The sequence below is a fragment of the Morchella sextelata genome, assembly GCF_020137385.1.
Source record: "Morchella sextelata strain SCLS chromosome Unknown scls_2, whole genome shotgun sequence".
Classification (NCBI taxonomy): Eukaryota; Fungi; Ascomycota; class Pezizomycetes; order Pezizales; family Morchellaceae; genus Morchella; species Morchella sextelata.
Window position 1 is genome coordinate 3,258,964 of NW_025408617.1, and position 26,375 is coordinate 3,285,338.

Sequence of the window (26,375 nt, forward strand, 5' to 3'; positions counted from 1 at the left end):
AGTGACAACAACACATGAAACGTCGTTCATAGAGTAGTTACAGAAAAATGAGAGTGTGGTTGCTCGCTTCGAGATCAGATCTCAACATTTTATATTTCATTCTACCGAGGGAGCTTGTGATATCGATTGCATCTGTTCCCGCCCCGCATCCGTTACAATTCGAAAGGGGGATCTGCCAAGATCAACGAACAGTTTTTTTGGGTTTCACTTGTAAGACAATTGGTTGATGGCTCGGTACGCCGATTCGAACAATCATTGATAGTGTTTTTAATAACGTCTCTCCAGGTTTGTTACTATTTTTCCAATGCGAGGTAGGCGTTTTAGCCAGGATCTAGTAGTAAGGACTCTGGAGGTTACAAAGGTTTTGGTGGTGCTCGCTTAAACTTTGAAGGAAGATCCTAAACATAATGCTTGCCTTGCTTGCGCACACCCCAGAGAACGGCAAAGCAAGGGTGGCCGCTGGCCACAGCGTCAAGGCTCCAAGGTTTAACGCAAAACAGAATGTGGATTCAACACCAAGGAGCAGCACGGGCTCGGTTCCAGCGCGGACGAATTGTTTTTATTTTAGTCCGCATCATCTTTGCTTGAGGGACATGAATTCCCCCGGCCAGGGAACCCGGAGTCCGGTACCACGAGAGGGGGAGCACTAGCGGACAATTTATGCCCGCGAACTGGCTAGGGCAGATCATGGCATCCATGATTTATATAACGACTTGATTTACGTCGATATAGGGTTTTCTTTACTCCTAATACATATTCTACCGGTGCCTACATATCTACAATAACCATAAACTCATAAAATCACTTACTTGCTTTCCTTACACAAGTACTTTCAAACTCAAGTAACATTAAACAATGTTGCTCGACGCACTGCAGCAATCTGCCCCTGGGATAGCACTCACTCTCCTAGTGACTTCAATTTTGACCTTCTGCTTCGCCAAAATTCGCCAGAACCTCCGGATTCGAAAGCTAGGAGCCCGAGCTCCAAATGTTAATACTTACCCATTTCTCTTTGGTAGATATTTTTTCAACCCATTCTTTGAGTTGTCGGCGATATGATGGTAATTTTGGCGGTGGTTAGGTCTGGATGTGATAGCAGACACAATGCACATGGCATGGAAAAATCAAAACTTTGAGCTTTGGAGGAGGAGATTTGATAGTTCGGGGCATACGGTGGAGATGGAGCTGCTTGGACAGAGAATCATCTTGACAGAGGATCCAGAGAATATCAAGGCGATCTTGGCAGCACAGTTTTCTGATTATGGTATGTGTCTTCCTACGACTAATTCTTAGCTTTGGGGGTTTGCCTTCTGCTTGTCTAGTGGCTGGAACGGTGTAGTAAATGAGGTTTCTTGACATGAAAGTCAACCAGCTAATGTTTCTCTTCAAACATAGGCAAGGGCGAAGATTTCCATCGACAATGGCTTCCATTCCTGGGCAACAGTATCTTCACAACCGATGGCAGTGAATGGCACTCTTCCCGTCAACTCATCCGACCCCAGTTCATCAAAGACCGTATCTCTGACCTCGAAACCTTCGAACGAAACATCACCCACATGATGTCCCTCATCCCGCATGATGGTAGCACTGTTGATATAAAAGATCTGTTTTATCGATACACTCTGGATATAGCCACAGAGTTTCTATTAGGGAATACCGTCAACAGTTTGGGAAGTCCACGTGCAGAGTTTGCAGTAGCGTTCGCGGACTTGCAGAAGTTTATGAACGATATTTCAAGAGTTGGGTACGGGATCTTCGTATTTTTCTTTCTATTTTCCAGAAGAGAGGTGAGCTGATGTCATATTAGACCAGCCGAACATCTCTTTCCCCGCGGAAAATTCAACAAGAACCTCGCTATTCTCAACTCCTTTGTCGAACCCTATGTTGAACAAACCCTCCAGTTGAAGCCCTCCGAACTTAAGGACAAGACCGAGAAGAACTACAACTTCCTGCATGCTCTTGCCGAATTTACACGCGATAAACGTATGTTGCGAGATCAGCTTGTAGCGGTGTTATTAGCTGCGAGGGATACGACAGCTGCTACTCTAAGTTGGACCTTCCACGAGTTGTCGAAAAAGCCGGAGGTGGTGCGAAAGTTGAGGGAGGAGATCTTGAGTTCCGTTGGGCCGGATAATAACCCAACATACTCAGATTTGAAGAATATGAAATATTTGGCAGCAATCATTAATGAAACTCTTAGATTATATCCTGCCGGTAGGCCAAATCCTTATTTCCCCATCATTATATAGGGGGGTCACTAACTTAGAGGGTAGTGCCATTTAATGTCAGAACTTCTTTGAAAGATACATATCTGCCTCGCGGAGCTGGTGTTGATGGGAACGAAGTAAGACACTGCTTCGTTAAGTTCATAGCTTGGTGACTGATCTCTTTCTAGCCTGTTGGAGTTCCCAAAGATACACCCATCGCATACTCAACCTTGACAATGCAAAGAAGAGAAGATATCTTTGGGCCCGGCGTCAATGAATTTGACCCTGATAGGTGGAGCAAATGGTACACCCTCAAATCCAGCCTTCAAAACCCATAAACAAAGGTGAAAGACTAACATTAAAAAGGGTACCCAAGAGCTGGCAATATATCCCATTCAACGGCGGCCCACGGATCTGTATTGGGCAGCAATTTGCCCTGACAGAGATGGGTTACACGATCGTTAGACTGTTCCAGGAGTTTGAGGCGATTGAGCCACGGATGACGAAGGTACAGTGGATGCAGACTGAGATTGTTGGGTCGCCGGGAGAAGACGTGGTGCTTTCTTTCAAGCCCGCCAAGTGCTAGTGCAGAGCTTCTAGGCAGCAAGGGTTCGAAAATTTTCGATGATTTTTTCTCCTTTTTCTTCAGGGGTCCTGGCACTCGTTTGGAGATGGTTTTCTTTTCTATGTATTTACTTTAGTGCGAATGTTAACGACGTTATGAGAATTGTATATTTTATACTATTGTGAAGTGAGTTGCAGTGAAAGTATGTAGTTCACCCTTTCCTACGCGGCTATGAGGTGAAGTGGTTTAAAGTAATCGTGTTGTGTGCCTGAATGTGTTTTGAGTAGTGCGCAATTTGTTCGCTGTCAGACTTCCATGCAATGATGCAGGACATGATGTATGCACGTTACACCATTTGCTTGTGGTGAACTACTAGTACCCAGAAGAGAAGTATCAAGTCGTTTGGTGGTATGTAACTTTGTAAGATGTGTCTGCCCTGAGCCTTGGCAGCGGCTGCTCAGTCATCCCCCGAAGCTTCTTCCCACCTCACATCACACAACTCTCTCTTTCTCTCCATAGAAGACTCTCTCGCCTCTAACACCACCCACCCCCTCTCATCTTTATCGATCACCTCGTGTACCTAGCCAACAGCTTAATATACGATCGTTTTTCCCCTTGCACCTAGCCCTCATCATCTGTAGCCCCCTGTTTGCCTGCCCGCCTGCGACCCCAAAAACACGGACTCGTTTGCCCCTGTGAGCGAGTACCGCCTTCTCTCTTTCCGAGAGGCGCATCCAGCTCTCCGAACATAGACGCGATTTTTTTCCGTTCAGTTCAAACTACCCTCGTTTATTCACAACTTGCAAATCTAACCGCACCATGGCCCTCGTCATGAACACCTCACTTACGGACGCACTCGCGACCCGTATTCAGCCAAAGCTGGTGGATATAGGCTGGAGCATCGGTGGCGAGGACAGTTCTCCCCTCAGCGAGTACATATGCCTCATGATCGTGAATGGGAAGAACCAGGAACAGATTGCGTCAGAGTTGTCGGGTGATCTTCTTGGACTTAGCCCCGAGGACTCTAGCGCAACTGAGTTTTCTAAATGGTTGTTCGAGCAGGTGGACGCTTTGAAGGGAAGTGTTATGACGGAGCAGCAGAAGGCAGAGCCGAGCAATGAGCAGCCAGCACAACAACCTCCGGTGTCAGCCTCGTTAGATCACGAGATGGGGGATCTGATGGATGAGATCGCTCCCCAGGATGGAGTGTAAGTCAAATTCGCCTGGTGATAAAAAAAAAAAAAAACGTTGTGGCGGTAATCGTGACGTTCTAACATTTTTTTTCTCTAGGCCAACTGCGCCAAAAGCGATGAGACAGACGAACCAGCCGAACCGGCGATTGATGAACCAGCTGTTCAAAGCTATGGAGAGGAAGCCGGATGACCCCCTTCATCGCGTCAATGCGGGGGCGTCCGGTAGAATCGATACCCATAAACGCGAGCCTCCTAAGGGACCGTCAAAAGGGCCGATGCGGGGAGGTATGAACAACAACCGACCCCATCAAAATCGCATGGGCGGCGGCAGAAATGGGTTTGCAGGAAATTTTGGGAACTTGAACCCGCAGCAGCAAATGCAGTTCTACCATATGTTTCAGCAACAGTCGCATATGATTCCGTTCATTCCAGGACAAAACCCACCACCGCATATGAATATGCAGATGCCAGGGCCAATGGGGGGGCCAATGGGGGGGCCGATGGGGCATATGGGTGGTCCTATGGGTGGGCCGATGAACGCGATGAACGGACCGATGGGAGGACCGGTAAGAGGGCCTATGGGGGGGCCTATGGGAGGTCAGATGGGTGGGCCAATGCACCACCAGATTCCGATTGGCATGCCTATGGGTCCCGAGGACCCATACCAAAACAATCTATCGCAGCCCCGACGGGCCGGTGGAGGAGGATCATTATTTGATCGCATACAAGCGCCTCCGGAGCCATCAACGCATAACGGAGGAATGGATACCAGTGATGACATGTCAATGGATCAAAGATCATCAGGAGACCAGGGTTCCCAAACTCCGCCGAACTCGAAGCCTGAGGAGATCCCTTGCAAGTTCAGTGCAGGGTGTACAAAGCCAGAATGCCAATTTGGACATCCCTCGCCTGTCGCCTTACCAGGACGTGGGGCTGTATATGTTAGTGGAGAAAGGTGCCCCTTTGCCGCTTCCTGTAAAAACCGAAAGTGCACTGGGTCCCATCCATCACCAGCAGCTGTAAGGCCAAGTATTCCAAAGCCAGACCAGGAGTGCAGGTACTTTCCTAACTGTACGAATCCTGCTTGCCCTTATAAACAGTAAGTTCCCTAGTGACATTCTTCTTTCTTTCTTTCTTTTGGTTTCAATAATTGACCCGATAAATAGTCCTACTACCACTATGCCACCTTGCCGAAACGGCCCTAGCTGTACTCGCCCCGGCTGCCACTTTACCCACGCTGAGATCAAGTGCAAGTTCACCCCTTGCCTCAACCCTACTTGTATCTACAAGCACGATGAGGGTCAGCAGAAAGGATCATTCGAGCATAAGATCTGGACGGCCGGTGGAACAAAAAGCCATGTTAGCGACCGAAAGTTTACCAGCGGCGAGGAGGGTGAGGAAGAGCTTATCATTCCTGGGCAAGGCTTGGCCGTGGAGCTCGAGAAGGATATGGATACTGCTCCGGTGGATGACGTTGAGTGAAATGCCACTTTTAACAACTCACTAATGGATTAAAAAATTGCATGATGGGAAAAAATCTCTAAAGATTTGAAACGAGGCGTTTTGGCGATTATGACCACGATGAATGCTGTTGTGAAGGTAGTGATGAAGAAGAATGGAGCACGGTCAGGTTTCTAGGAATGGGGTTGATGTGAAACATCAGCGCAGCCAACCCCTCGATATAAAAAAATCCGGTGTTATTAGATGTTCGGCTTTCTTTTTTCTTTCTATTTTGTTTTTATTATTTTTTCTGTTGACATTTTCGCGGTTACCAGGGGGGGGCTGGCTATGCTAACAATATTAGCACAAAATCAATGATTTTACATTACTGTATATATTCTACTTCTTCTCCCCCGGTCCTCCTCATCACTGACCCCTTCTCCTCTGTTTACGGTCTTATATTTTCTTTCTCTTTCTATCTCCAATATCTTACTGGTCGGCGGTTTGGTGGCTTGGTGATTTTGGCTCCTGCATAGTTGCTTGGATATCTTCTTTTTCTTCCTTGTTTTATTGGTTTTATATGGCTTCCCCTTTCCTCACTCCCTCTCATTATGGGAGCTATTATTATCTTGCTATTTCCACGGGATTTGGACCGATTATTCACAGCACGAGGAGAGAGAGGGTTGGGAAGGGGATTTATCATCCACTCGAGCTTCTTTCCACGGTGGCGTGTTTCCTATGTTTGGTGTCTTTTCAACTTTTCCTACCCCAAGAAGATAAACATATTCCGCGGAATGGGAGGGAGAATCTCTGGGTAGAGAATAACCCAATCGTTAATTTGTTTCTTGTACTGTTAGTATTTAAGTTGAGGACATGGTTTGCCGTGTGTGTGCATGTAGTAGTAGTTAACTCTTGTGTGGTTTTGTATTATGATTTGTGTGCTTTTTGAGATGTTGGGAGCGCTCTGGGATAATAGCAATTGGATGGAGTTTGGTAGATATGATTTTTGATATGTGCCTTGTGATATATAGAGTGGGACTATGACGGCTGGTCAGGTTAGACGCGGATGTTTGAATTTCACAAACTCTGCTGTAGGTTTTCTTTTTTGTACACGTAACCATGCTTCGTTCTCTAAGATTGGATTTTAGATACCATTAGTCTATTAGACATCTTCAAATGCGAGACCTCCTATTTTATCTACCTCCATACTGTACTAGCATAGAGTAATAGATCACCATTAACGCGGGAGGCGAATCAAAGAGGAAACTTAAAGATGTAAAATACCCGGCAGGCAGTCGTTTCGGGGCAGACTGAATACATAGTACCGTTCTTACTTGATGCGAAGGGAATGCTCTCTCACTCCCGTCCTCTCTAGGTGTTATCACGAGAAGTAAGAATGAGAGGAAGCTCTTTGCAATGAATCGCAGAACGGCGTGGCTTTGGCCAGGCTTCGGTTTCTGAGCTAACGTTTGATATTAGGGCAGGCATATGCGACGAACTGGCCAGCTGGAGTTTTAAATGACCTACAATCACTTACGGGAATTCTACACCAAAACGTCACTTTCTAGGGTATTCTACTAAATCTTTGTTTCGAATTAAACTTTTCGACACGCGTGCACGACGAAGTGCAATCAATTCCTTGGGTGCACGCTTGGTCTTGGGCTTGAAGCGTCCGGCCTCGTAATGGCAGGCTCTGGACAAACTACCTGAAATCCCGCGCATTATGATATACAAATGCTCACTTTGATTCTTTGATCTAATTGAATTCGATAGTCACTTTATAGGATCTAGAGGTGTTTATGGGAATATAGCGCGTGGTTACCTATGACGCAATTCACGTAGATATTCCACCTGTATATATGTGTTCTCGCTGATCTGGCTACTGGAGTGAACTTGGTCCGCTCAACCGGAGAACTTCATAAGCTCGAGCTTAATGAATGGAGTACTACACCACGTTCTCCTGTTTCGTTAACCAAGTATGTTGCCGGAAACATTTCGAACATGCCAATCACAAGTGTAATACAAAGCGTAACTTCTCTATAGCTTTGAGATTATGTTCACGTTGGCTCTAATAACTTCATCAAGGGGGTAAGTAGGAGGCAAGCCGCCCGCAATTTCTATTGCTGCTCCGTACGCGTCGAGACATACAGGTCCTCCTCGTTAGACTTTGGTCTCTGTGCGGTGATAGGACCTTCGCCTAGCCTGAACTTTGTGTAATATATCACTCACAGTAGAGGTCAATAATCAATTATCAAGCTTCATCACTCGTGAGTTTCCAGATGAGCTTTGTGATGGCTGAGATGTAGACCGACAAATAGATTTTTTTTTTGTTTAATTCATTAATTCCGACAAATAGATTGAGCCGTTGAGATATGTGTTGACTTAATGGCCCGGGTATTCTATTGGCAAGCGGAGCAACTCGGTCAAGGCACATCGTGGAAAACAGAAGGGCTATGCAGTTCCCGTATTGTAGGACTAGAGTCAACGCCTGTATTATCTGGTTAACACGGTTCTATTAAAATAAGCTAAATACTCACCTTGATAGAAGCATCAAATGACTACCGAGTACTCTGGGAGGACTAGGACCCTTTGGTTTTGTAGAGCATCCGATCGCGAGTCAGTCGGCGTCCCGGATGATACCATGGCCAAGAATGAGGCCTCGTCTAGTGCAGACTACAATTAATAACAGATAGGGTTTCAGGCTATGTCAGCGGATCCAAGAACCAGAACGGATTTTTTTATATCCTGTCCACCAGAGGGTGAAAATGGTGGGGAGGGTTGAATGAGATACATATAAACCCTGGTTGTGTATGGTGAGGTTAGAATATTATTTCTTGGCGCGAGTGATGCTCCATGAGGCCACAAGCTAACACCCAAGCATCAAATAATGTTTGCCCTAGTCTCATGCCCTTACCATACGAGCGGCTTATAATGTGTTCTTTTATCGCCCATCAGATCTATTCGTCCACATATCCACCTATAAACATAGTATTCATTCCACTCCAGCGAAATATTGGCCCATCGTCCACGTGACAACACTCGCAATACCAAAGAACGTACCACCATCTCAAAAAAGAATGGTGGTTTTTCAACCGACACCAGAGGTAGCACCGCCAACGAGTTTAGGTTATGAAGTCCTGTCATCCCCTCTATGACCCCTCCCAGAACATACCCGCAGATTAGCTTGAGTCCCGGGAAATCTCATCGCGTGCGATTCATTATCATGAGTCAAGGCGACCGCTGGACTTTGACAAACGATTTCTAATTCAGCCATCGTCATTTCCGCGAATACAAATCTGTTCATAACATCTATTTTTTAAAACGCCGTGGTCGTGAACGGCCCCAGCATGCATCTAACCCATGTATCTGGTGATAGGTCAAGGCATCAAGGTACGATTCAAACGGGGTATAAACCCAAAGAGAGAAAACTACCAACTCTTTGACTCCAACTCCACCGGCACGGAATCTTTCACCCCTCGACCTCAGCTTACCAGATAACATCTAGCCCAGGATAGACTTTGCGGCCTTTGGGAACTTCCATGGCTTCCGCAAGGAGCAGTCTTAGGCTGCGACACCAGGATACCCATGAAAATCCTGCAAAGAGGAAGCTTCCAGATATGTGCTCCCTCACGTGTCCCGGCAAAACTCGCGAGCACATAGCTCATACCCACCAATATCTCAAACAGAGTCTCCACCGAGCGTTCTGCGTACAAAAGCTTGTCCCGTTTATGGGTCACTACCAGACTCTGAAAGCTAGGGGGCAGCATGGGTGGGTGTGTGTGTTGTCTTGGCACCCGAGTGATGTTCTATGACGCGACAAACCCCGCAACCAAGATCTGGATCGGCTATAGTATCTCCGGCAAAGAATGGAGATGAAAATATGCCCTGTGGTGTAGAATAACTCAAGGTTTGGGGCTCTACTATCACCATTTGAGGACGATTGTAGGTTCGGGCTTTCAAACAACGGCATCGAAATCAGGCTTTATTACTCTCATATGGCCTAGTTATATACGGCTATAAGGGGGTTAGTACTCGTTTGAGATGCTCTCTACTTTCAGTCTTTGAGCCTTTGACAATCTCATCCAGTCTCGAGCTTATAACCTCGTTGACATGCTTGATATACATATAGTGGACTCTTGAGTTGGCAGCGGAAGCCTGTATCATTATAGACATTACCACCATGGAGTGACTAATAAAACAGACATCAGGGCCGCTAATTGCGATTTTATAGCGGGGTTACCGCTATGCATAAATGCATATATATCAAAAAAGAAAGAAAAACTTTAAAAAGACAAAAAAAACAAGCCACGTACAAAATCATAAACAGGACATACAAAAATCGGTAGGATACTAACACACAAGAAGAGATCAAAACAGGAGGGAAGGTTGTAGGAGAAAAAATTGCCGGTGAGCTATCCGGACCTGTTACCTCCTGTTGGAGATGTGGGGAGAGGAAAGGATGCGAATGTCCCAAGACGGGGTCACGCCATCATAACAGTGCTGACTCTAGTATTAGCCCTGTTGGTGAGAAAGAGGTCAGAAACTTGGGCGATCATTCGTGGTGAGCAGGAAAGAGGGTGAGACGCCGTAGAAACGCCTTCTAGAGCCGAATCAAGGAGTTTTGGGGGGGGGGCAAGCTTAAGTAAGGGCAAGTCCCCAACCGGTGGGTGAGCTGGAAGAGCATGAAGTCCGGCCATGTACGTCATCGCACATTGCTTCAAAGTACAGGTATGCAGGTCCTTATATGCAGTTACATGTAACCGGGGACTATCTAGGTGCGTCCCGTTAAGAACGAGAAGAGTCTTCTCCAGAAATCGACGGTGGTGGGTACCTAAAGTAGCGGAGTGGAGAGAAGACACGAGATAAAGGACATTCAACACCCAAAGCATCAAAAAGAATTCGAAGGCATCTCCGACAAGACCATAGGAAGCTTAAACCCCATCTCCAGCGCTAGCGCCGAGGCATAACAACAAATTTTAACGAGGTTTAAGAACATCCAGCGAAGGAGGTATCTTACAACTCGAGTATGCTAGTTGACCTCAAAGCTTCCGGTGCTTCAGGGCGCCTCACGGCGGGTGGATATCGAAGTAACGGCTCCGGAGGAGATATCTCGTGGTCCTCACTCACCCCCTACTATCATTAGTTGGAATCCATGCTTCGCTTGCTCAACGTGTGCATAGACGGCGGCAGTAACTCAAATCGTGCGTTCAAAGGATCCGGAGCCAACAATAACATGGGGTAAACATAGCAATTTATCAAGAGATAGCGCATTCAAATATCCATATTATAGAGAGATCCCAGTGTCCATACCATCGGTTTCCTAATCGTAGAAGTGGGTTTATATTCCGAGGAAAATAGCTCTTTTATATAATATAATTTGGGGTTCGCAACTGTATAAAGTACCGGTCTGCTCTGGGACGGAGACCACAAGTACCAGATAACTGACCCGCCCGCCGCCCAGATGGACTGTAACTGGCCTGGTTCGCGGGCTGGCCCACTCCCCCCTCCCCCCCCGAACATAACATTTGGGAAAAATCTTCCATAGTGATTTCTTTGACTTCAGACGATTCCTTGCCAAGCAGAGCTAAACTAAAGACGACCTGGCACCATTCATGTATTCATGCGAGTGATAGCCCATGAAGCTACGCCAGTATTTAAATTACTAGTTACCCGGAAAAGAACTACAACACCAACCAACCACAGCCCGCCGTTCCTCTAGTTACATACACCTCCCCTCGAATCACCGAAAATCACTCATCATCCCACACCGCACAATTAAGCTCACCGCAGCCGGCCTCTCCGTAGACCAAGCTTTTACTTCCTTCCTTCTACCCTTATTTCTTTCTTTCCATCCTTTTCTCGATCTCTCTAGCGTAGGTACCTGGTCTCCCCAGCAATTAACGCCCCTGGCGCTGCCTGCAGTAGCCCATGGATCTTCCACCCGCATGGGTGAACCCTGTCCCCCACGCGCATTAGCTAACGATCCATCGTTCGACATCAAGAAAGGGAGAGACCGCTCGGCTTTTGTGCCGGCCGGGGAACCGCTTGCTCTAAGCTAGAGCAGAGAGACATGGGAAAGGCTAAGCCACCCATATAAACACTCGCTAGCTAGCTCTTCTAGAGCACCAATGCAGTGCTTATCACAGTAGTGGGTTAGTTGGCCTATACGTGGGATGAGGCTCGTTGGAGGAATGTGTCTGCTGACGTGATGGCAATACCCATATGTAGAGCACCCGGTAGAGCACCCGGTAGAGTACAGATGCTGCAGTTTTAGGCCCCCACATTGTCCACGCAATGGGGATACTTGGTGCGGGTTCATAGGCAGCAGCCGGCCGGGTGTTCCGAGTGTTGGCTGGTCGGGTGGCCATGATGTGGTGGGTAGAATACAGTTGTTTGTTTCGAGGTGCGTACCGCGTGCATTCGCAGTTCGCGAGCGGTTTGGATACTGTAGATTGGGCTTCATTTGGTGTTTATGTTTCGTTGTTCATTACTGTATTGCATGCGCTCGACGCACTGTAACCCGCCCGCTCTGTACTTCGTCCCCCGCCTCTGTACTATACATCCCAATAGCAAATCAAGCTTTCAAACAACCTACATGTATATACTTCTATAACTCATATTACTTCGCTAATCCATAGATACCTACATAAGTCACGCTCCAAAATATATACACTCAAAAAGAAAAGAAAATAAAGGATAGTGCAAGCGGCGCCGCTCATTTCGCGTGCTGCTGCTCCTTCTGCTGCTGCTGTGGTTGTTCCGTGTAATAGACCGGGTTCGAGTCGGCCTCATACACGGGCTCATGTATCGTCTCCGGCAGCTCATACGACACCGCGGGCGGCTTATAGTGCTCCATAATCCCTCCCGCGCCCGCCACATTCATACTTCCGGAGGTCGAGCTGCCGTCCAGCTCCGGCGGCACGCTCACCATATGCATTGTCTCGCCGGCGGTCGCGCCGCTGCTCTCCACCTCGTCCATCTTCTGCTTCTTTGAGCGCCTCCAAAACACGAATGCGAGGATGCCAATGATCGCCACAGCGGCAACACCGCCGATACTGCCGCCGATGACCGCGCCCGAGGATGAAGAGGATGATGTCGAATTTGTTGCTGATGCAGAGATGGAGCTCGTGGATGTGGATGAGGGGCTATTGATGATCCCTGTGGGGGTGGAGTCGGCGTTGGCGGGACAGAGGTCGAGGGAGCCGGCGACGAGGTTGGATGTTGTTGAGCGCTGGGATTCGCCGAGGAGGAATCTGCCCTGGTCGGGGTCGACGACGAGGTATGCCGAGGAGAGGAAGGGGAGGCCGAGGAGCGGGAGATCGTTTTGGTTTACCTGTTGTAGGCTGTTGATCATGAGAACGTTTTGTTTGGCGTTTTTAATGTAAGGCTTGCCATCGTTGTCGTAGTCGCGGTAGGGAAGGATCAACTGGTGGTTGGGGATTGTCACGGTCAGGCCCGTAGAGAATTTGATCTCCATATCGCCATCGTAGCTAAGGGTAGGTTAGTGAGTTGTGTGTTATATAGGTTTTGGACATTGATATTGAGATTGAGACTTACCCTTTTGCTTTGTCGGATTCGAAACCCCAGAGGTAGAAATCACCGGTGGTACGGTTGTCGTAGACGCCGTTCATTGCGTTGTTGAACACTGTAAACAAGTCGTAGGGCATCGTCATCAAATCATAGTCGGGTGACACGCATGCCCTATAATTCCCATTAGCCATTAGTTCCCCCAAATACTTCCCGCTAAACTCCAAATAAAGTCAATGATCCTAACAACTAGATTTTCACCCACCTCAAAGAATCCCCCTTTGACTCCATCAGATCCAGACTATCCGTACTATTCTTCATCGTGATGCCCGTGATATAGACAATCAGTGCACACCCATCCGAGTCCGCCAGATTCGCCGGAAACGCCTGCGAGTACAGCTTATCATCCTTCACCCTAGCCTTATCATATCCTCCCAACACCAGCTCTCCGTCCGCCCACGTATCCGACGTTGCACCCACCCACCCATAATCCACTCCCCACATCCTCGACGGAATATCCCCCGCGTCCACCATCGCATCCACCAGACTCGAGTTCATGGCGAGCCCAAGAGAGCTCGTGCCTATATCCGTACCATCCTCCACGCCAATCGGCAAGCTTGTCACAGTCACGCCATCGATTTTGAACGTCTCCTCGCCGAGAGTATCGACGGTCTTAAGAGTGTCTGCGGCGGCGACTTTGAGAAACTCCTGCTTCGTCATGGGCCCAGACCAAGTATTTGAGTTGTCGCGGTCGTAGACACCACCCTTGACCATGATGCAGCGGTTCTCGGTGCTGGTAGAGCTGTCAACGCAGTTTGTAGATGTGGTGAAGACGGTGCTGTTAAGGCTGGTAGAGATGCGCATTGAGAAGTCTTGGGCGGGCGTGCCTAGTGATGCGGCGATTCCACGCCTGATATAGCCAGTGGAGAGGGTGACATTTGTTATTGGAATTGCGAGGGGGAGTGAGCTACAGTTTTCTGCGGTGGTTAGAGACGGGAGGAGGGAGAGGAGGGTCAATGATATTGATACTGCTGAGAAGCAGTGCTTGGTGAGAAACATGCTTTTGGATGAGGTAAAAAGATGCCCAAGCTGCAAATGCAGTACAATACAACTCCTACTAAAGGTGCAAAAATAACAAAGGGAGGGAAAGCCTTGAAGTTTTAAGCACTGGTCATATAAGCGACTGAGGGATGGGCAAGTAATATTAAGTAACTACTCAACGCAATAAAACCAGGATCCATTGTCTATGCAATTTGAATAGGAACAAGAGTTCCCTCGTGGTATGCATGCATCCATGCCCATGTGCATGCTATCAACTTCAGCGGCTAGGATTATTAACTTGCTGTTTCGAAATTCCCCCAAGCCTCAATCTCGCATAGAAGCAAACCTTCCAGGCCTAGGGTCTGGCTAACGAGCCAGAGATTGTTGCCAGTGCTAGACCCGAGTACCGCGTTTTACATTTCGGAGACATTATGTTCCAAACAGCACATTGAGGTAAAGAAATTGTACCCGAAGGGTTTTCATGGATTTTTGGAAGTGGATGACGATCAGCGTTGATTTGGAAGCTTGAGAAATTTGTAGAGAGTACCCATGAGGTGAGCGATATCTAGCAGGGCTTTCGCCCTGAAGAATCATGTAGGCGACCGCTTACTTATTTGGGATAGTAAATTCTCAAATTTACTTTTTTACCGTTACATATAGGCAGAAATACTATCTTTTTGAAGCCGATAAAGTATTAGTAATTGTTCGATTTAATTAGAAAGAGAATCTAAGCCTTGGACCAGCAGGTGTTAGTATTTCTATAAATGTGTTTCCTTAGTGGGTCTTGAGACCATACCTACTATACCTTTTGGTATCTAGAATTGAAGGTCCGGTGTCCGTGCTGCATGAAGTGGATACGACATGGTGTATACTAATCCACGGGATGAGAATTGCATTTAGTTAACCTAAGAATAACGTTAATTGAGCAAGGAGATAACAGTGAGATTAAATTGTATCATGCTTGTAGCATCAGAGGGCACTGGCCATAGCATAATATCTCAGACCAACATTCCAATGATATGAGTCTCCAGCACAGCCTCAAATATACGTTTTGGGATGAACAACCCCCCTTGGGTACGGCTTGTAGGAATATCTTGTTTTCCCATGACTTGTAGGCATGTTAGCATCTCGAAGGCTATGGCTCCAATCAAGAGATACCCAGCTTGATGTGGATACTGCAAATCGCAAGGCACCAGCCACAACGTATGATTACTAAATCGAGATGTCTCAGAAGCCCACATTCAACTAATATTATCATTCACAGCTTTGTCATAGCTGGGCGGTATTGAAAGATCCCTGTTTCGTCGTGATGCCGGATCCCGACACCTGGTAACAAGCGCTGCATTGTTTTTAGTCTCACAATATGACCCCTCATAAAACAGGAGCCTTGTCGCGTAATTCCATCTCCTTATTACTGGCAGTGAAATCCGTTTTTACCGACTTCCTCCCTTCAACACCGATCTATCGATCTTTAAAAAATGCTTCCTCTACCAAAGCTACGAAACCGTTGGGCTTTTGCACTACTTGGACTCACCTTTTTTTCTTTACTTTTTGGTCATTGGTACCTGGGAATCTCAAGTGCTTTCTTTCATACTACACCTTCAGGCGGCGAAATCGTCAAGGTCGCTGAGCCAGCTCCAGTTTCTCCTCCGGGGGCCAAAAACGAGGTCCTCAAGGAACCACCGCCGCCAGAGACCGCACCAAAGAATGTTTTCGCACCAACGAAGAATGCCGTCGTAATGGCAAAGCTCCAAAAAGAGAACACAGAATGGGTCCATGAGCTTGCAGAGTAGGCTTCCATTCCATAAATTCGCGATTATTAAACTAACGTTGGGTGATAGTTGGGAACCAGTCATATATAAAGTTGATGATCCTACCGCCAGGTTACAACCTCCAAAGAATAAGGGAAATGAGGCTATGGTTTACTTGTCGTATATAATCGACTTCTATGATAACCTCCCCCCAGTCAGCGCCTTTGTCCATTCTCATAAAGATGGCTACCCAAAAGCATGGCATACCGACGCCGAAGGCTACTCTAATGTTGTATCGCTTAAAAAACTTCGTCTCGACACAGTTCTGGAGAGGGGTTATGTTAACCTGCGATGCAATTGGATTCCGGGTTGCCCGGATGAAATACAGCCGTTCCGGAATACAGACGCAGATAGAACAGCGGAGCACGACTATAGCATCGCATGGAAAGCCATGTTTGGAAATTCTTCTACGAGTCCGCCGGTTCCAGAGACTGTGGGTGCTGCATGTTGCGCACAATTTGCTGTTAGTAGAGACCAGATACTAGCGCGGACCAAGGCCGAATATGAGCAGTACCGGAATTGGATTTTAACCACACCCCTGGATAATGCAACCAGCGGGAGAATCATGGAGTATATGTGGCATATTATCTTTGGCGAGTCTAATGTTTTGTAAGTCTAGAAGCAATTCCCTGCTCCAAACCATGATCCTGGTTATCTTGAAACTGACTCAGCTGCGTGTTTTTGAAGTTGCCCTGAATATAATCAATGTTTTTGTGATGTTTACGGGCGTTGTTGATCACGTCATGGCAGGTCGCAGGATTGCGAGGGTATTAGCATAAAGGTTGCGGCGCATTTAAGGAGTTCTTTTGTCTTTTACCTCTGGAGAATTGTATCATAGAGATGTGGGTCATCGCATTGTTTTCTTTGTTTTCATTAGGTAGGGAGAATTCATTCCCTTTTTCCAATACGCGTGTGCGTCCCTTGGGAATTTTCATGCCAATCCTGAATATTGGTAGCGTCCCAAATTCGGTTTTCGGAAACCTGCAAAACTAGGACAAGTTAGATAAGACTTGTTTTCATAAGGCTGATCCTAGCCGAGACAAACGCCGACACCAAAATACTAAACGTTGTGTGCCACTTGCATGGTAACATTTGCCCAAACGTTTAACGCCACACATACCCGGGGTTACACGACTCATGTCAATATTTTATCGGGCACTATTTCGTGGAGGTAACTATGGCTCGAGAAGCTATGGTGGGTAGGTGTGTAAACTTCGGCGTTTGCAGCCAATCAATCTATAGAAGTTGGGAGATCTACTCACATAATGGTACTAGCGCCTAGCCTAACGGTGGAATTTTCTCTAATTCCCATACAAAAAAGGTTCCTCTGAAGTTGACACACCTACCCCCTATGCCTTCTCGCGCCATAGAATATGTACTTCTAAAATTCCACAACCTATGAAAGGAGGAATGCAGGATAATAACGAGACAAAACCCGCTGCGGAACTGTGTTTGAAACGTCAGTTGATATAATGAGCAATTTGAACCTGGAAAGAAATAGATCGAAGTGGGGGCCGAATTGAGAGGGGTTATGATCGACGCGTATACGTAGTGATGTGTAAAGTACACGCTTACCAGCAATTGAACCAGAAAATGAAAGTAACGGAAACAGGGATTATTTGTATGAGAGAACGGCGCCACTCCATACAAATTATCCTTGCCCTGAGCAACTGCATTTTCTGGTTCTTATGCTGGTAAGCGTGTACACACTATAAATACCAGGGGAGGGTTCCGGTGAAGAAGGATACTTCAGAGTGCGGTTAGCGATTGGCTCCAAGCCAACCCCTATCGACAGCTACAATTGTAATCCCAGAAATCAGAGCCACAATCAAATATGTTATCCCCCAGAAACCAGGACAGTCCTGGGAAATTTGGTTACCCCCTATTAACACGTATGTACAATGTATTCAACTAGCCACTCCTAGCTAGTCTTCAAGATACCTTTAATTTAGGGCTTTGCGTTAAGATCGTCCGATGCAGATACGACAAACCTACATGTATGAGTCAAAATCTTAACCTGGTTATAACTTGTAGGTTCTCAATGCATTATAATCCGCGGGAAGGTTAACGCATCGTCCGAATCGAGAACCTCACCCTTATGAGACTCAAGCGGAAAGAAACCCCAGAGACTAGACTTCTACGCGTCTTTAGATGTTATCTAAGCAGATATGAGCATACACTTAGTCCAAACTTCTTTCCGGGTAGAAGATGCAAGTCTTAGTGTGTAGGGACATCGAATAACTTGGCATCTAAATTCACATCAGCGACTCAAGTTGCTTGTACCAGATATTAGAATACTAGTCTATGTCGTTGCTGAGGCGTACCAAGCGAGCTCCCGGACCATGGAACACCACCCCAATTCCTAGATACTAATGACTCGAGTATGGGTCAGTCAGATCTAGCTCTATAGCTAGGCCGTGGGTTTCCTGTCTTAAAAATTGCTCCCTATTGACTCGAGCACGCGCGCGGTGTCAGGTTGTTGTAACGCTAGAATGATGGGATGAGAGGAAAGAGTGGTGATCTATGGTAGAAAGGATTCTACATATATAGCATTATATTATAAAAGCTATGTGGCACATGTGGCGCCTCTCTGGCCTCATAGTGCCTTCTTCTGCCGTGCCCCTTCATATATACATGTACTTTGTACTACTGGACCGGGTAAGCGCGTGTAGCGTACTTTCACTGGAACGATTTAATTATATTTATGTATGTACACGATATCCAGACTACACCTCTCATCCATTAACTAGCGTGATCGATCCACTCAACTTATCAATCCCATCTACCTTTGACTTTGAGGTCCGGTATTTTCTAAAGCCTCGTCCAGTTCAGGCCTTGATCCAGAAGGAAAAACACAAAGTTATTTGGTGTAATAGACCACAAATCCTCCACAATACAGCTTGGTCTAAAGATATTCTTTACGAGCAGCGATATATACAGAATGATCCGGTACTTTTCTGGGCGTGCCGTTTCAAGTCTACTCGGGTCCCACCTAGGCCTGTTTCCAATGACCTATTTAACGCCCTCAGGTCTGGCTATCCCACCCTTTGATCTCGATTATCTCGATGTACTTCCATTCTCTATATAACGTTTGAGTTGTACTAGCCATTGCTTTATCACTAACGATCTGTCCCCTGCAATTGCATTCTCTAATTTTGGCTATTACCACTTTATGTTGCTATCTCTGTCAGGTTCAAGAAGTCCAAAATCCATCATAAACTCGTCACGGCTAGTAGCTAGCCGCACGAATTACAAAACGCTTGCGATCGCGAACTACAAACCATCTATAGGCTCGTGTTGAGATCTAGAGACGGCACATAGGTATTCTCCCCTCATTCTCGAAGGTTGTTAGGACATCAGATTCGTCAAATGGCTCCTCTAAACCGCTGCTTGGTCGTTAAAGATGACACTGTATAAGAATATATGTTATTCTATACATTCGAATATACCTATAACAAGCAAACAAGGAACTGGTCCTCATCGGCTGACAAAAAAAGCGTTCAGGTCATAATCTATCACTCGTCTCCGCCGTTAACCTAGTCTGGGTGAATTCGACCTCAATGGAAAACACACACCCATTTCTCTAAACAGTTAGTTTCACCTCATTCTAAGTAGCTCTCCACGCCGAATTTTACCACCTAAACTGACGAATTCTCTGTACTAATCTATGACTCTCAAGGGTTAGGGTTACCTACAACAACTCCACTTAAACGCAACCTCATTCATCCCCCCAAACTCTCTTCTTTTAGCGGTACATGACGCTAGATAGAACATGCTCATATACCCCTCACGCCGGCACCATTCTGCCCGAAATCCGAAAAAAAGTCTCGAATGACAAATCACGTGATAGGGTCGGCCTTCTCTCCGGTCGCTAGGACTGTTATCTCTGAGTCCTGGTGGAGATTACCCCGACCGGGGGATTGAGGAGTGTTTGAAAGCTAGCCGGTTGTATGAGGGGGTGAGGGCGGTAGGAAGAGAGAAGGGGGGTGGGAGGGAGGTGGGAGAGGGAGGTGGGATGGGGAGGTTGAGGTCGTTGTTATGGATGGTTGAGACGAGTGAGTTTTTGTGATTGAGTGTGACTTGGAATGGTTTTTTTTTTTTTGTTCCTCAGGCAAAACCATTGGTTTTAGACCCGGGATGGGTCAGGTATTACAGGTGAGTATTTTTGTTATTGAGAACTAACTTGATCCATAGCTACAGATGGTTTGGACTCATTGTTGATGCACCCCCGAGAAATCACCAAAGAACGAAATAAAGACATTTGCTCTTGTAAGATATCATATGAAATCTAGTTTTATACAAACGATTATGCAAAGAGGCCTAGCTAATCTGTCTTCGCCTTCCCCTCTCTGATAGTCTTAATAACATCCCTCGACACCCTATCCCTTACAACAAAATTCTGCTCCTTCACCTCCCCATACGCCTCCATTGTCTGCCTCACAACCTCATCTTTCCACTTTCCGCCGCCTCCTAGCATCTCATCTTGCATCCCCAAGGTCCCCGCATCATCCCAACAGTTCTGAATCGTCCCCTCCAGATTTGCCACAAATGCGCCCAACCCACCCTTCCCGCCGCCATCATGATATGACGCAAACGGACCTTTAATACTCCACCTGATCCCCAGCGAGTTCTCAACAATCTCGTCAATCCCCTTCACATCCGTGACGCCCTCGCGCACCAGATGGCACGCCTCCCTCAGCAGCGCAAACGCCAGCCGGTTCAGCACAAACCCTTTACACTCCTTCCGGAGCACCACCGGCTTGTACTGTATGCCCTCAAAGTAGTCCACAGCCTTCTGCACCAGCGCCTCGGGCGTCAGCGGCGACGGCACAACCTCAATCAGCGGCATGATGTGCGGCGGATTGAACGGATGGACCACGCAGAGGCGTCCGGGGTCCTTCATGCCGACGCTCTGCACGCTCGCGGGGATCCCCGAGGTCGATGTCCACAGGAGACAGGCATTGCTGACGAGCTCTTCCACGCGCGGCCAGAGCGCCGTCTTGAAGGCGGGGTTCTCGGGGCCCTGTTCCTGGACGATGTCGGTTTCGGGGGTGATGGCCTCCTCGAGGGTTGCTGCGGTGCGGAGCTGGCCGGACGCGAGGAGGGCGTCGACGGAGAGGGTGAGGAGATATCCAGGGAGGAGAGTGCGGATGTGGGCGGCGAGATCGGGGCGCGGGTCATGGATTGTGATCTTGCTCGTTGGGTGGTGCGTTAGGTGGAGGGCGCAGAAGGAGAGGCCGATGGTGCCCGCGCCGATGAGTGTTATGTTGGACATTATGGGTATGGAGAAGAGAGGGTTTGGGAATATGGAGAGCACTTTGAGGGCTGGAGGGCGTGGGTTCTTATAGTCGGGGAGGGGAAGAATTGCCCCGCGTTTTTGGAGCGGATATGTTAGCTCTGTACTAAACTAATCGGTCCCTGAGATACCCTCGGCAACACCCGCAGTGCCGCAGTGACGTAAATTGCCGAGATGTGGAGAGTCCTGGGTGAGCGAGCAGAGCGAGTAGAGATACAACTCGGTAACTTTCTCTCTCTACACAGCTTCGGTCTTTCGCCTACGGGATTTATGAAACTCCTACTAATGCGCGCAAGGAACTTCCCTGCACACTGTGCACCCCCGCGCTTACTTACTATTTAATAGGCTGTTTTCCCCTTATCGTAGTAAAAGACAACCCTCCCATTGGAAGGGTTTCAAATTCCCGGCGCTAAACGAATATGGGCTGATTCAATGATCGTGTGTACAGGTTATTTTGTGAGTGTTTTTATTGGCCCCACCAGTTTTAGAATACTAGCGCCAAGATGGTTAAACCCCACGCCAGAAACGAGTGATACTCAGTGATTCACTCGTGGTTTCTGGTCCTGGGACTAACGCTAAATTTTAATTCTAAGGGTTTTAATGATGGGCATCGGCCGATACAGCGAATCTAAGTCCTAAAGTACTCATTTCTTTCTAGTGTGGTCCACGAGCCGGCTCGAGCCCGATTTTTGATATGACTCGAGCCGGCTTGTGATATCAGTGCTTGGGCTCGGCTTGCATGTTAAAAGCTCGAGGGCTTGAGCCTGGCTCGAGCCAAAAGGAATCAGTCATGGTGAATGAGTCCATTGTTGCTAACAGTTGAGGTGGGCACAAAACTGCCTTTATATAGACAGTTTTCCCAGAGTACTGAAATTTTCGTGAATATACAACGAAATGTATGACCTCCGCAACTTCCAACTGTGCTTTAGTACCCTCCAACGGCCACTACAAACTTCCCGTTCATGCCAGTATGAAAAGACTATTTCACAAGCCGGCTCAAGCTGAGCCGGCCTATGGGCTCGAGCCGGCCCGGCCTCGTGAAGGGTTGGGCTTGGACAGGCTTGAGACAATGGCTCGTGGACCACACTACTTCTTTCCCGAGAAATCGAGCCCTAATTAAACTCTATGTGGCAATCGCAGCTCCATCGATGGGCCGCGCGCCGCTCGCCGCTCGCCGATTATGTACATAGAGGCACTGCCGAAAATCTCCGATAAAACCACTGCCAGAAGTCTACGATAGAGCCACCGGGCCGCAACTGGCGACCATATACATACGTAGCTTAGACAGCCGAATGGATTCACAAACAAGCATTCTCGCACTAGCACCAGCCGGCCTCAGCTAGCTAGCATGGCTGTGAGTACTCCTAGCCCCCCCCAACAATCCCAGTTTTGTGGTGAGATCATGTCAACAAGTTCTATGTAAATTACCTGCGAGATTGGCCGTGCGGGTGTGTGTACTGTGTCTTGGCCTACTTGTGATCTCTCCGCGGATCGACCAGGCACCTCCTCGCGCGGGGGGGAGGGACACCTTCCGTTCCGCTCTCGATCTCTACGTACATAACATCTCCGGCCGTATCTATGTAGCACGGCAGTTATCTCGCGGAGCAGCTAGGCAAGTTTTCTTGCAAAGTCACCGTGAGCCCGTCACCCCTCCTCCATCAACAGATCTTTTCTACTTTGGAGTTGGAGCAGATTCTTACTATTTTGGCCAGCGTTACAGCCCTGATAACAGCTAGCCTGCATGGTGAACATCACGCTAAAACTGAGTGGAACGAACGCGGGACAAACGAAGGGATACATGTAGTTCAACCCGTGTAAAGCTCGCTAACTTTTATCTGGCCAAGCCCCTCCCCCCCCCCCCCCCGGCGCAGGAGGCAAGAGACGAGTGATAATCTATGACCATAATACACAGACAGCGGAAATCTTCAATCTTATCATCACCACCTCCTCCACCCACCCTTCGTTCATCACATAGGTACCGCACACTTCACATACACGTACACACAGAAATTTAAACCAAAGTTATATATATATTACACCTTTTTCCATTTTCCACCCCCCCCCCCCCCCCCCAAATCCACCCCAATCCCCATCCACCAACCCAATCCCAAAAACAAAAGTATCCACAAGCAAGCAAGCAAGCAAGCAAGCAAAAAAAAAAATAAAAAAAATAAAAAAAATAAGCTATGTATATAAATATAAACCACCCTCTCTCCCCTCGCCCACTTACCTCCTCCTCCTGCAAAAAAAAAAAAAAAAAAAAAAAAAACCAACAACAAATATCGACAAGAAAGCATAAACAAACCGAGAAAAGGGTGTAAGATCCAAGGACCAAAAACCAATCCCCGTTTCTCCGGCCGTTATGATCGAAGCCAAAGATGGAGATGAGCTACATGTAGTGATGCATTTTAAGAGCTCGATGCCAGCCAGACAAAAAAAAAAAAAAAAAAAGGAATATGCAGAACCCACCCAGCCCAGCCCAGCCCAGCCCAGCCCAGCCCAGCCCAGCTATAAAGAATATAGTTAACGAAGAAGAAAAAAAAACAAAGCAGCCATATAGCCTTTTTTTTTAGAACTGAACAACTGGAAGGGCTCGGGGAGGAGAGTGAGAGTGAGAAAAAAAAAAAAAAAAAAAAAGCCAGATAAAAGAACGCGGAGAGGAGAAGAACCTATTCGTACATGAGGACAAAACAAACGGAGAAGAGGACCAAGACAAGAGGAGAGAGGACAAGGAAAAGATGCAATGACGCCGCCGCCGCCAAACCAGCTAGTCTACCCCTAACTAAGTCTACCACCCCACTACTACTGCTTACTGCTTACTGCTGCAGATGCATGCATGCTGCTACTTTGTTATGTACCGCACCTTTATACCGCCACCTCACAAAGACGCACTCCTAGAGTTCATCCTCGCGGCAGCCTTCTTTCCCACTTCATAACTCGAGATCTACGCACCCGTTAGCTCACACTCACAAACCACACAGAGGACAAAAGGGGAAACACACCATAATCGCACACGCCGGCGCCACCTTCAACATCCTCGGCACACACCCCCTCATCAACCCCGCCACACCCTCCATCCTCCAAATGCCCCACAACAACCGCGGCATACTCCCGCCGCCACCCACCTGCATCGCCACCTGCCTCCGCGTCTTGCCCACATCGAACGGCGTCGTCAGCAGCGCCGCAACCGCCCCCGACGCCGCCCCCGCCACAAACGCATCCACAAACGTGCTCTCCGCATGCAGGTCGCCCGGCAGCGTCTGCAGCGGCGCCGCCCCCATGTGCCAATTCTGCTCGCGCTCCCGCCGCAGCCGCGCCTTCACCATCTCGTAGCCGAACCAGTACACGCCCGAGAAGGGCACGTCGCGCCAGAGCGTGAGGCCCAGCCCGCGCCACAGGGAGGCAACCCCCTCCGCGGCGACCATGGACCGGACGCCGGCGAGGGTGCTGGAGAAGGTGTGGTCTGCGCCGGCGGCCTGGAGGCGTGTGCGGAAGAGCTCGACGGGGGAGATGACGGTTGCGGCGATGGTGCGGGCTGCGGAGCCGGCGATGAGGGGTGCGGCGGTGGGGCCGAGGGGCGAGAGCGTGTCGCGGAGGGAGTCGTAGCCGGTGAAGTAGATTACGTTGGCGGGGATGGCCATGAGGAGGGTTGGGGAGAGGCCGCGCCAGAGGGAGGTGAGGCCCTCGTGTTTGGCGATCTTGACGAGGCCTTCGAAGGTGCCGTTTATGCGGTGGTGGTGGGCCACGGCGGAGGGGAGGGAGGGGGTGGTGAGTTGGCAGGAGGGGAGGGAGGGGGCCGCGGCGAGGCAGGCGGTGGGCGTGGGCGTGAGCCAGAAGACTTCGCGGCAGCAGGCGGTCACGCCGAGGTTGGGGGGGAGGGCGGCCGTCGTGGAGGTGAAGGTGAGGGGCGTGAGGGGGATCTTGGAGCGGAGGAGCGTCGAGGAGCGGTGGGCGGGGGTATGGTGCTGTGATTGCAGACGTACTCGGACCACGTCGAGAGGTGTTACTAGGAGGTGTTAGCATGGCCTCGATATAGTACTAAAGTTGTATATAGGAAAATATAGTGACGGGGGGTAGATAGGTAAACGTAGAGTCACGACTGATAGGAATTGATACAGGACGCATTGCTCGAAAGAAAGCTGATAGCAATAAGATAAAAGGTAGAAGGGTATAACAGAGCTCAACTCTGCCCAGGGGAATCGCAACACCCAAAGCCCAAAGCTCAAGCCGTGGTGGTTGTGAACAAGATACGTCATGAGCAATAACTCGGGTCTGCATAAGAGCAGAGCACAACCTCCTCCACCCCAAGCAGCAAGCACCCTCCAATGCTCAACACCCGCAACAGGAAAAGAAAAAGAAGACACAAAATAGAACAAAGAAAAGAAAGGAATCACATTGCATTGCCGTTACTCACCCAACAAACTCGTCAACAGACTCCCCGAACAGGCCGCCAACATCTTCTGCGTCGCCGTTATCTCCACCTCCTCTTCCTTGATCCCACCGCCGCCCGTCTCGGCCCTCGCCGTCGTCACGAATCCGTCCGCCGCGCTCATATTCCTGCTGTTGGAACGGTATGGATTGCTGTGTGGTGCGTGGTTTGTAAAGTGGTAGTTGTCGCTGCTGTCTAGGTGTAGGTGGTTTGTATTATTCGCCATCGTCGTGGTGCTTGCTGGGCTGGTAGTCTCTCTCGGGTCGGGTTATCTTCTATCGCTCCCGGATATCACTAGATACTACTAGAGTTCTGTTTCTGCAGAAGGGCGCCCGCGATCAAAGGAAGCCTGGGGGTGACGTTTTTCTCTCTCGTTCTCTCCACTTCCACGGGTTCGGCTAGGTCTGTAGTCCAGTGGCTAGATTCGACTACACAAAAAAAAAAATGTGGGGTTCTTTAGTAGAGAGAGGTTACTCCAAGTACCTACCTAGCCAGGGCGCGGGCCACCGTTTACCGCGGGAATGGGAAAGAAAAAAAAAAGGTGCTGGGGTGTGCACTGGGGGGTGGAGGGAAGGAAGGATCTGATAAGAGGTGGTTGAACCGTTGACGTCTTTTTTTTTTTTTGTCCTGTCGCCACGGTTCGGGCGAATGAGCGAGGTCCCCGCAATCAGATCCGATGTCATCTCACTGCTGCCACGCAGGGTTAGGGTTTCTGTCTGCAGGTATGTTACTCTAGAGTAGGAAATGAACCCTGAACGATAAAGGATGCATGCCATCATCTTCCTGCCTGCTGTTCTCACTTCCCTTTGTTCTCTCTTGGGGATGAAAGTCTGCGGGTGCCCTTTAACTACATGTACCTGCTCTAG

The 26,375-nt window shown here is 48.4% G+C and overlaps 6 protein-coding genes across 6 annotated transcripts; 3 read left to right on the forward strand and 3 right to left on the reverse strand.

The window, feature by feature from the left end:
- Positions 1–1,104: 1,104 nt before the first annotated feature.
- On the forward strand, positions 1,105–2,793 carry H6S33_006108 (uncharacterized protein; the record flags this gene model as incomplete). The annotated part of the gene is made up of 6 exons (XM_044837528.1): positions 1,105–1,264; positions 1,396–1,744; positions 1,808–2,214; positions 2,274–2,344; positions 2,396–2,511; positions 2,574–2,793. 6 exons carry the CDS (start codon positions 1,105–1,107, stop codon positions 2,791–2,793), a joined length of 1,323 nt encoding a protein of 440 aa, XP_044699417.1.
- Positions 2,794–3,591: 798 nt separating this feature from the next.
- H6S33_006109 (uncharacterized protein) lies at positions 3,592–5,447 on the forward strand (the record flags this gene model as incomplete). Its single annotated transcript, XM_044837529.1, has 3 exons — positions 3,592–3,980; positions 4,063–5,064; positions 5,132–5,447. The coding sequence occupies 3 exons, from the start codon at positions 3,592–3,594 to the stop codon at positions 5,445–5,447; spliced, it is 1,707 nt and encodes a 568-aa protein (XP_044699418.1).
- A 6,673-nt stretch (positions 5,448–12,120) lies between these two features.
- On the reverse strand, positions 12,121–13,991 carry H6S33_006110 (uncharacterized protein; the record flags this gene model as incomplete). The annotated part of the gene is made up of 3 exons (XM_044837530.1): positions 12,121–12,895; positions 12,963–13,106; positions 13,198–13,991. The coding sequence occupies 3 exons, from the start codon at positions 13,989–13,991 to the stop codon at positions 12,121–12,123; spliced, it is 1,713 nt and encodes a 570-aa protein (XP_044699419.1).
- Positions 13,992–15,451: 1,460 nt separating this feature from the next.
- H6S33_006111 (uncharacterized protein) lies at positions 15,452–16,397 on the forward strand (the record flags this gene model as incomplete). The annotated part of the gene is made up of 2 exons (XM_044837531.1): positions 15,452–15,762; positions 15,815–16,397. The coding sequence occupies 2 exons, from the start codon at positions 15,452–15,454 to the stop codon at positions 16,395–16,397; spliced, it is 894 nt and encodes a 297-aa protein (XP_044699420.1).
- Positions 16,398–20,108: 3,711 nt separating this feature from the next.
- Positions 20,109–21,059, reverse strand: H6S33_006112 (uncharacterized protein; the record flags this gene model as incomplete). Its single annotated transcript, XM_044837532.1, has 1 exon — positions 20,109–21,059. One exon carries the CDS (start codon positions 21,057–21,059, stop codon positions 20,109–20,111), a length of 951 nt encoding a protein of 316 aa, XP_044699421.1.
- A 2,899-nt stretch (positions 21,060–23,958) lies between these two features.
- H6S33_006113 (uncharacterized protein) lies at positions 23,959–25,735 on the reverse strand (the record flags this gene model as incomplete). The annotated part of the gene is made up of 3 exons (XM_044837533.1): positions 23,959–24,024; positions 24,083–25,086; positions 25,495–25,735. The coding sequence occupies 3 exons, from the start codon at positions 25,733–25,735 to the stop codon at positions 23,959–23,961; spliced, it is 1,311 nt and encodes a 436-aa protein (XP_044699422.1).
- Between the last annotated feature and the right edge of the window lie 640 nt (positions 25,736–26,375).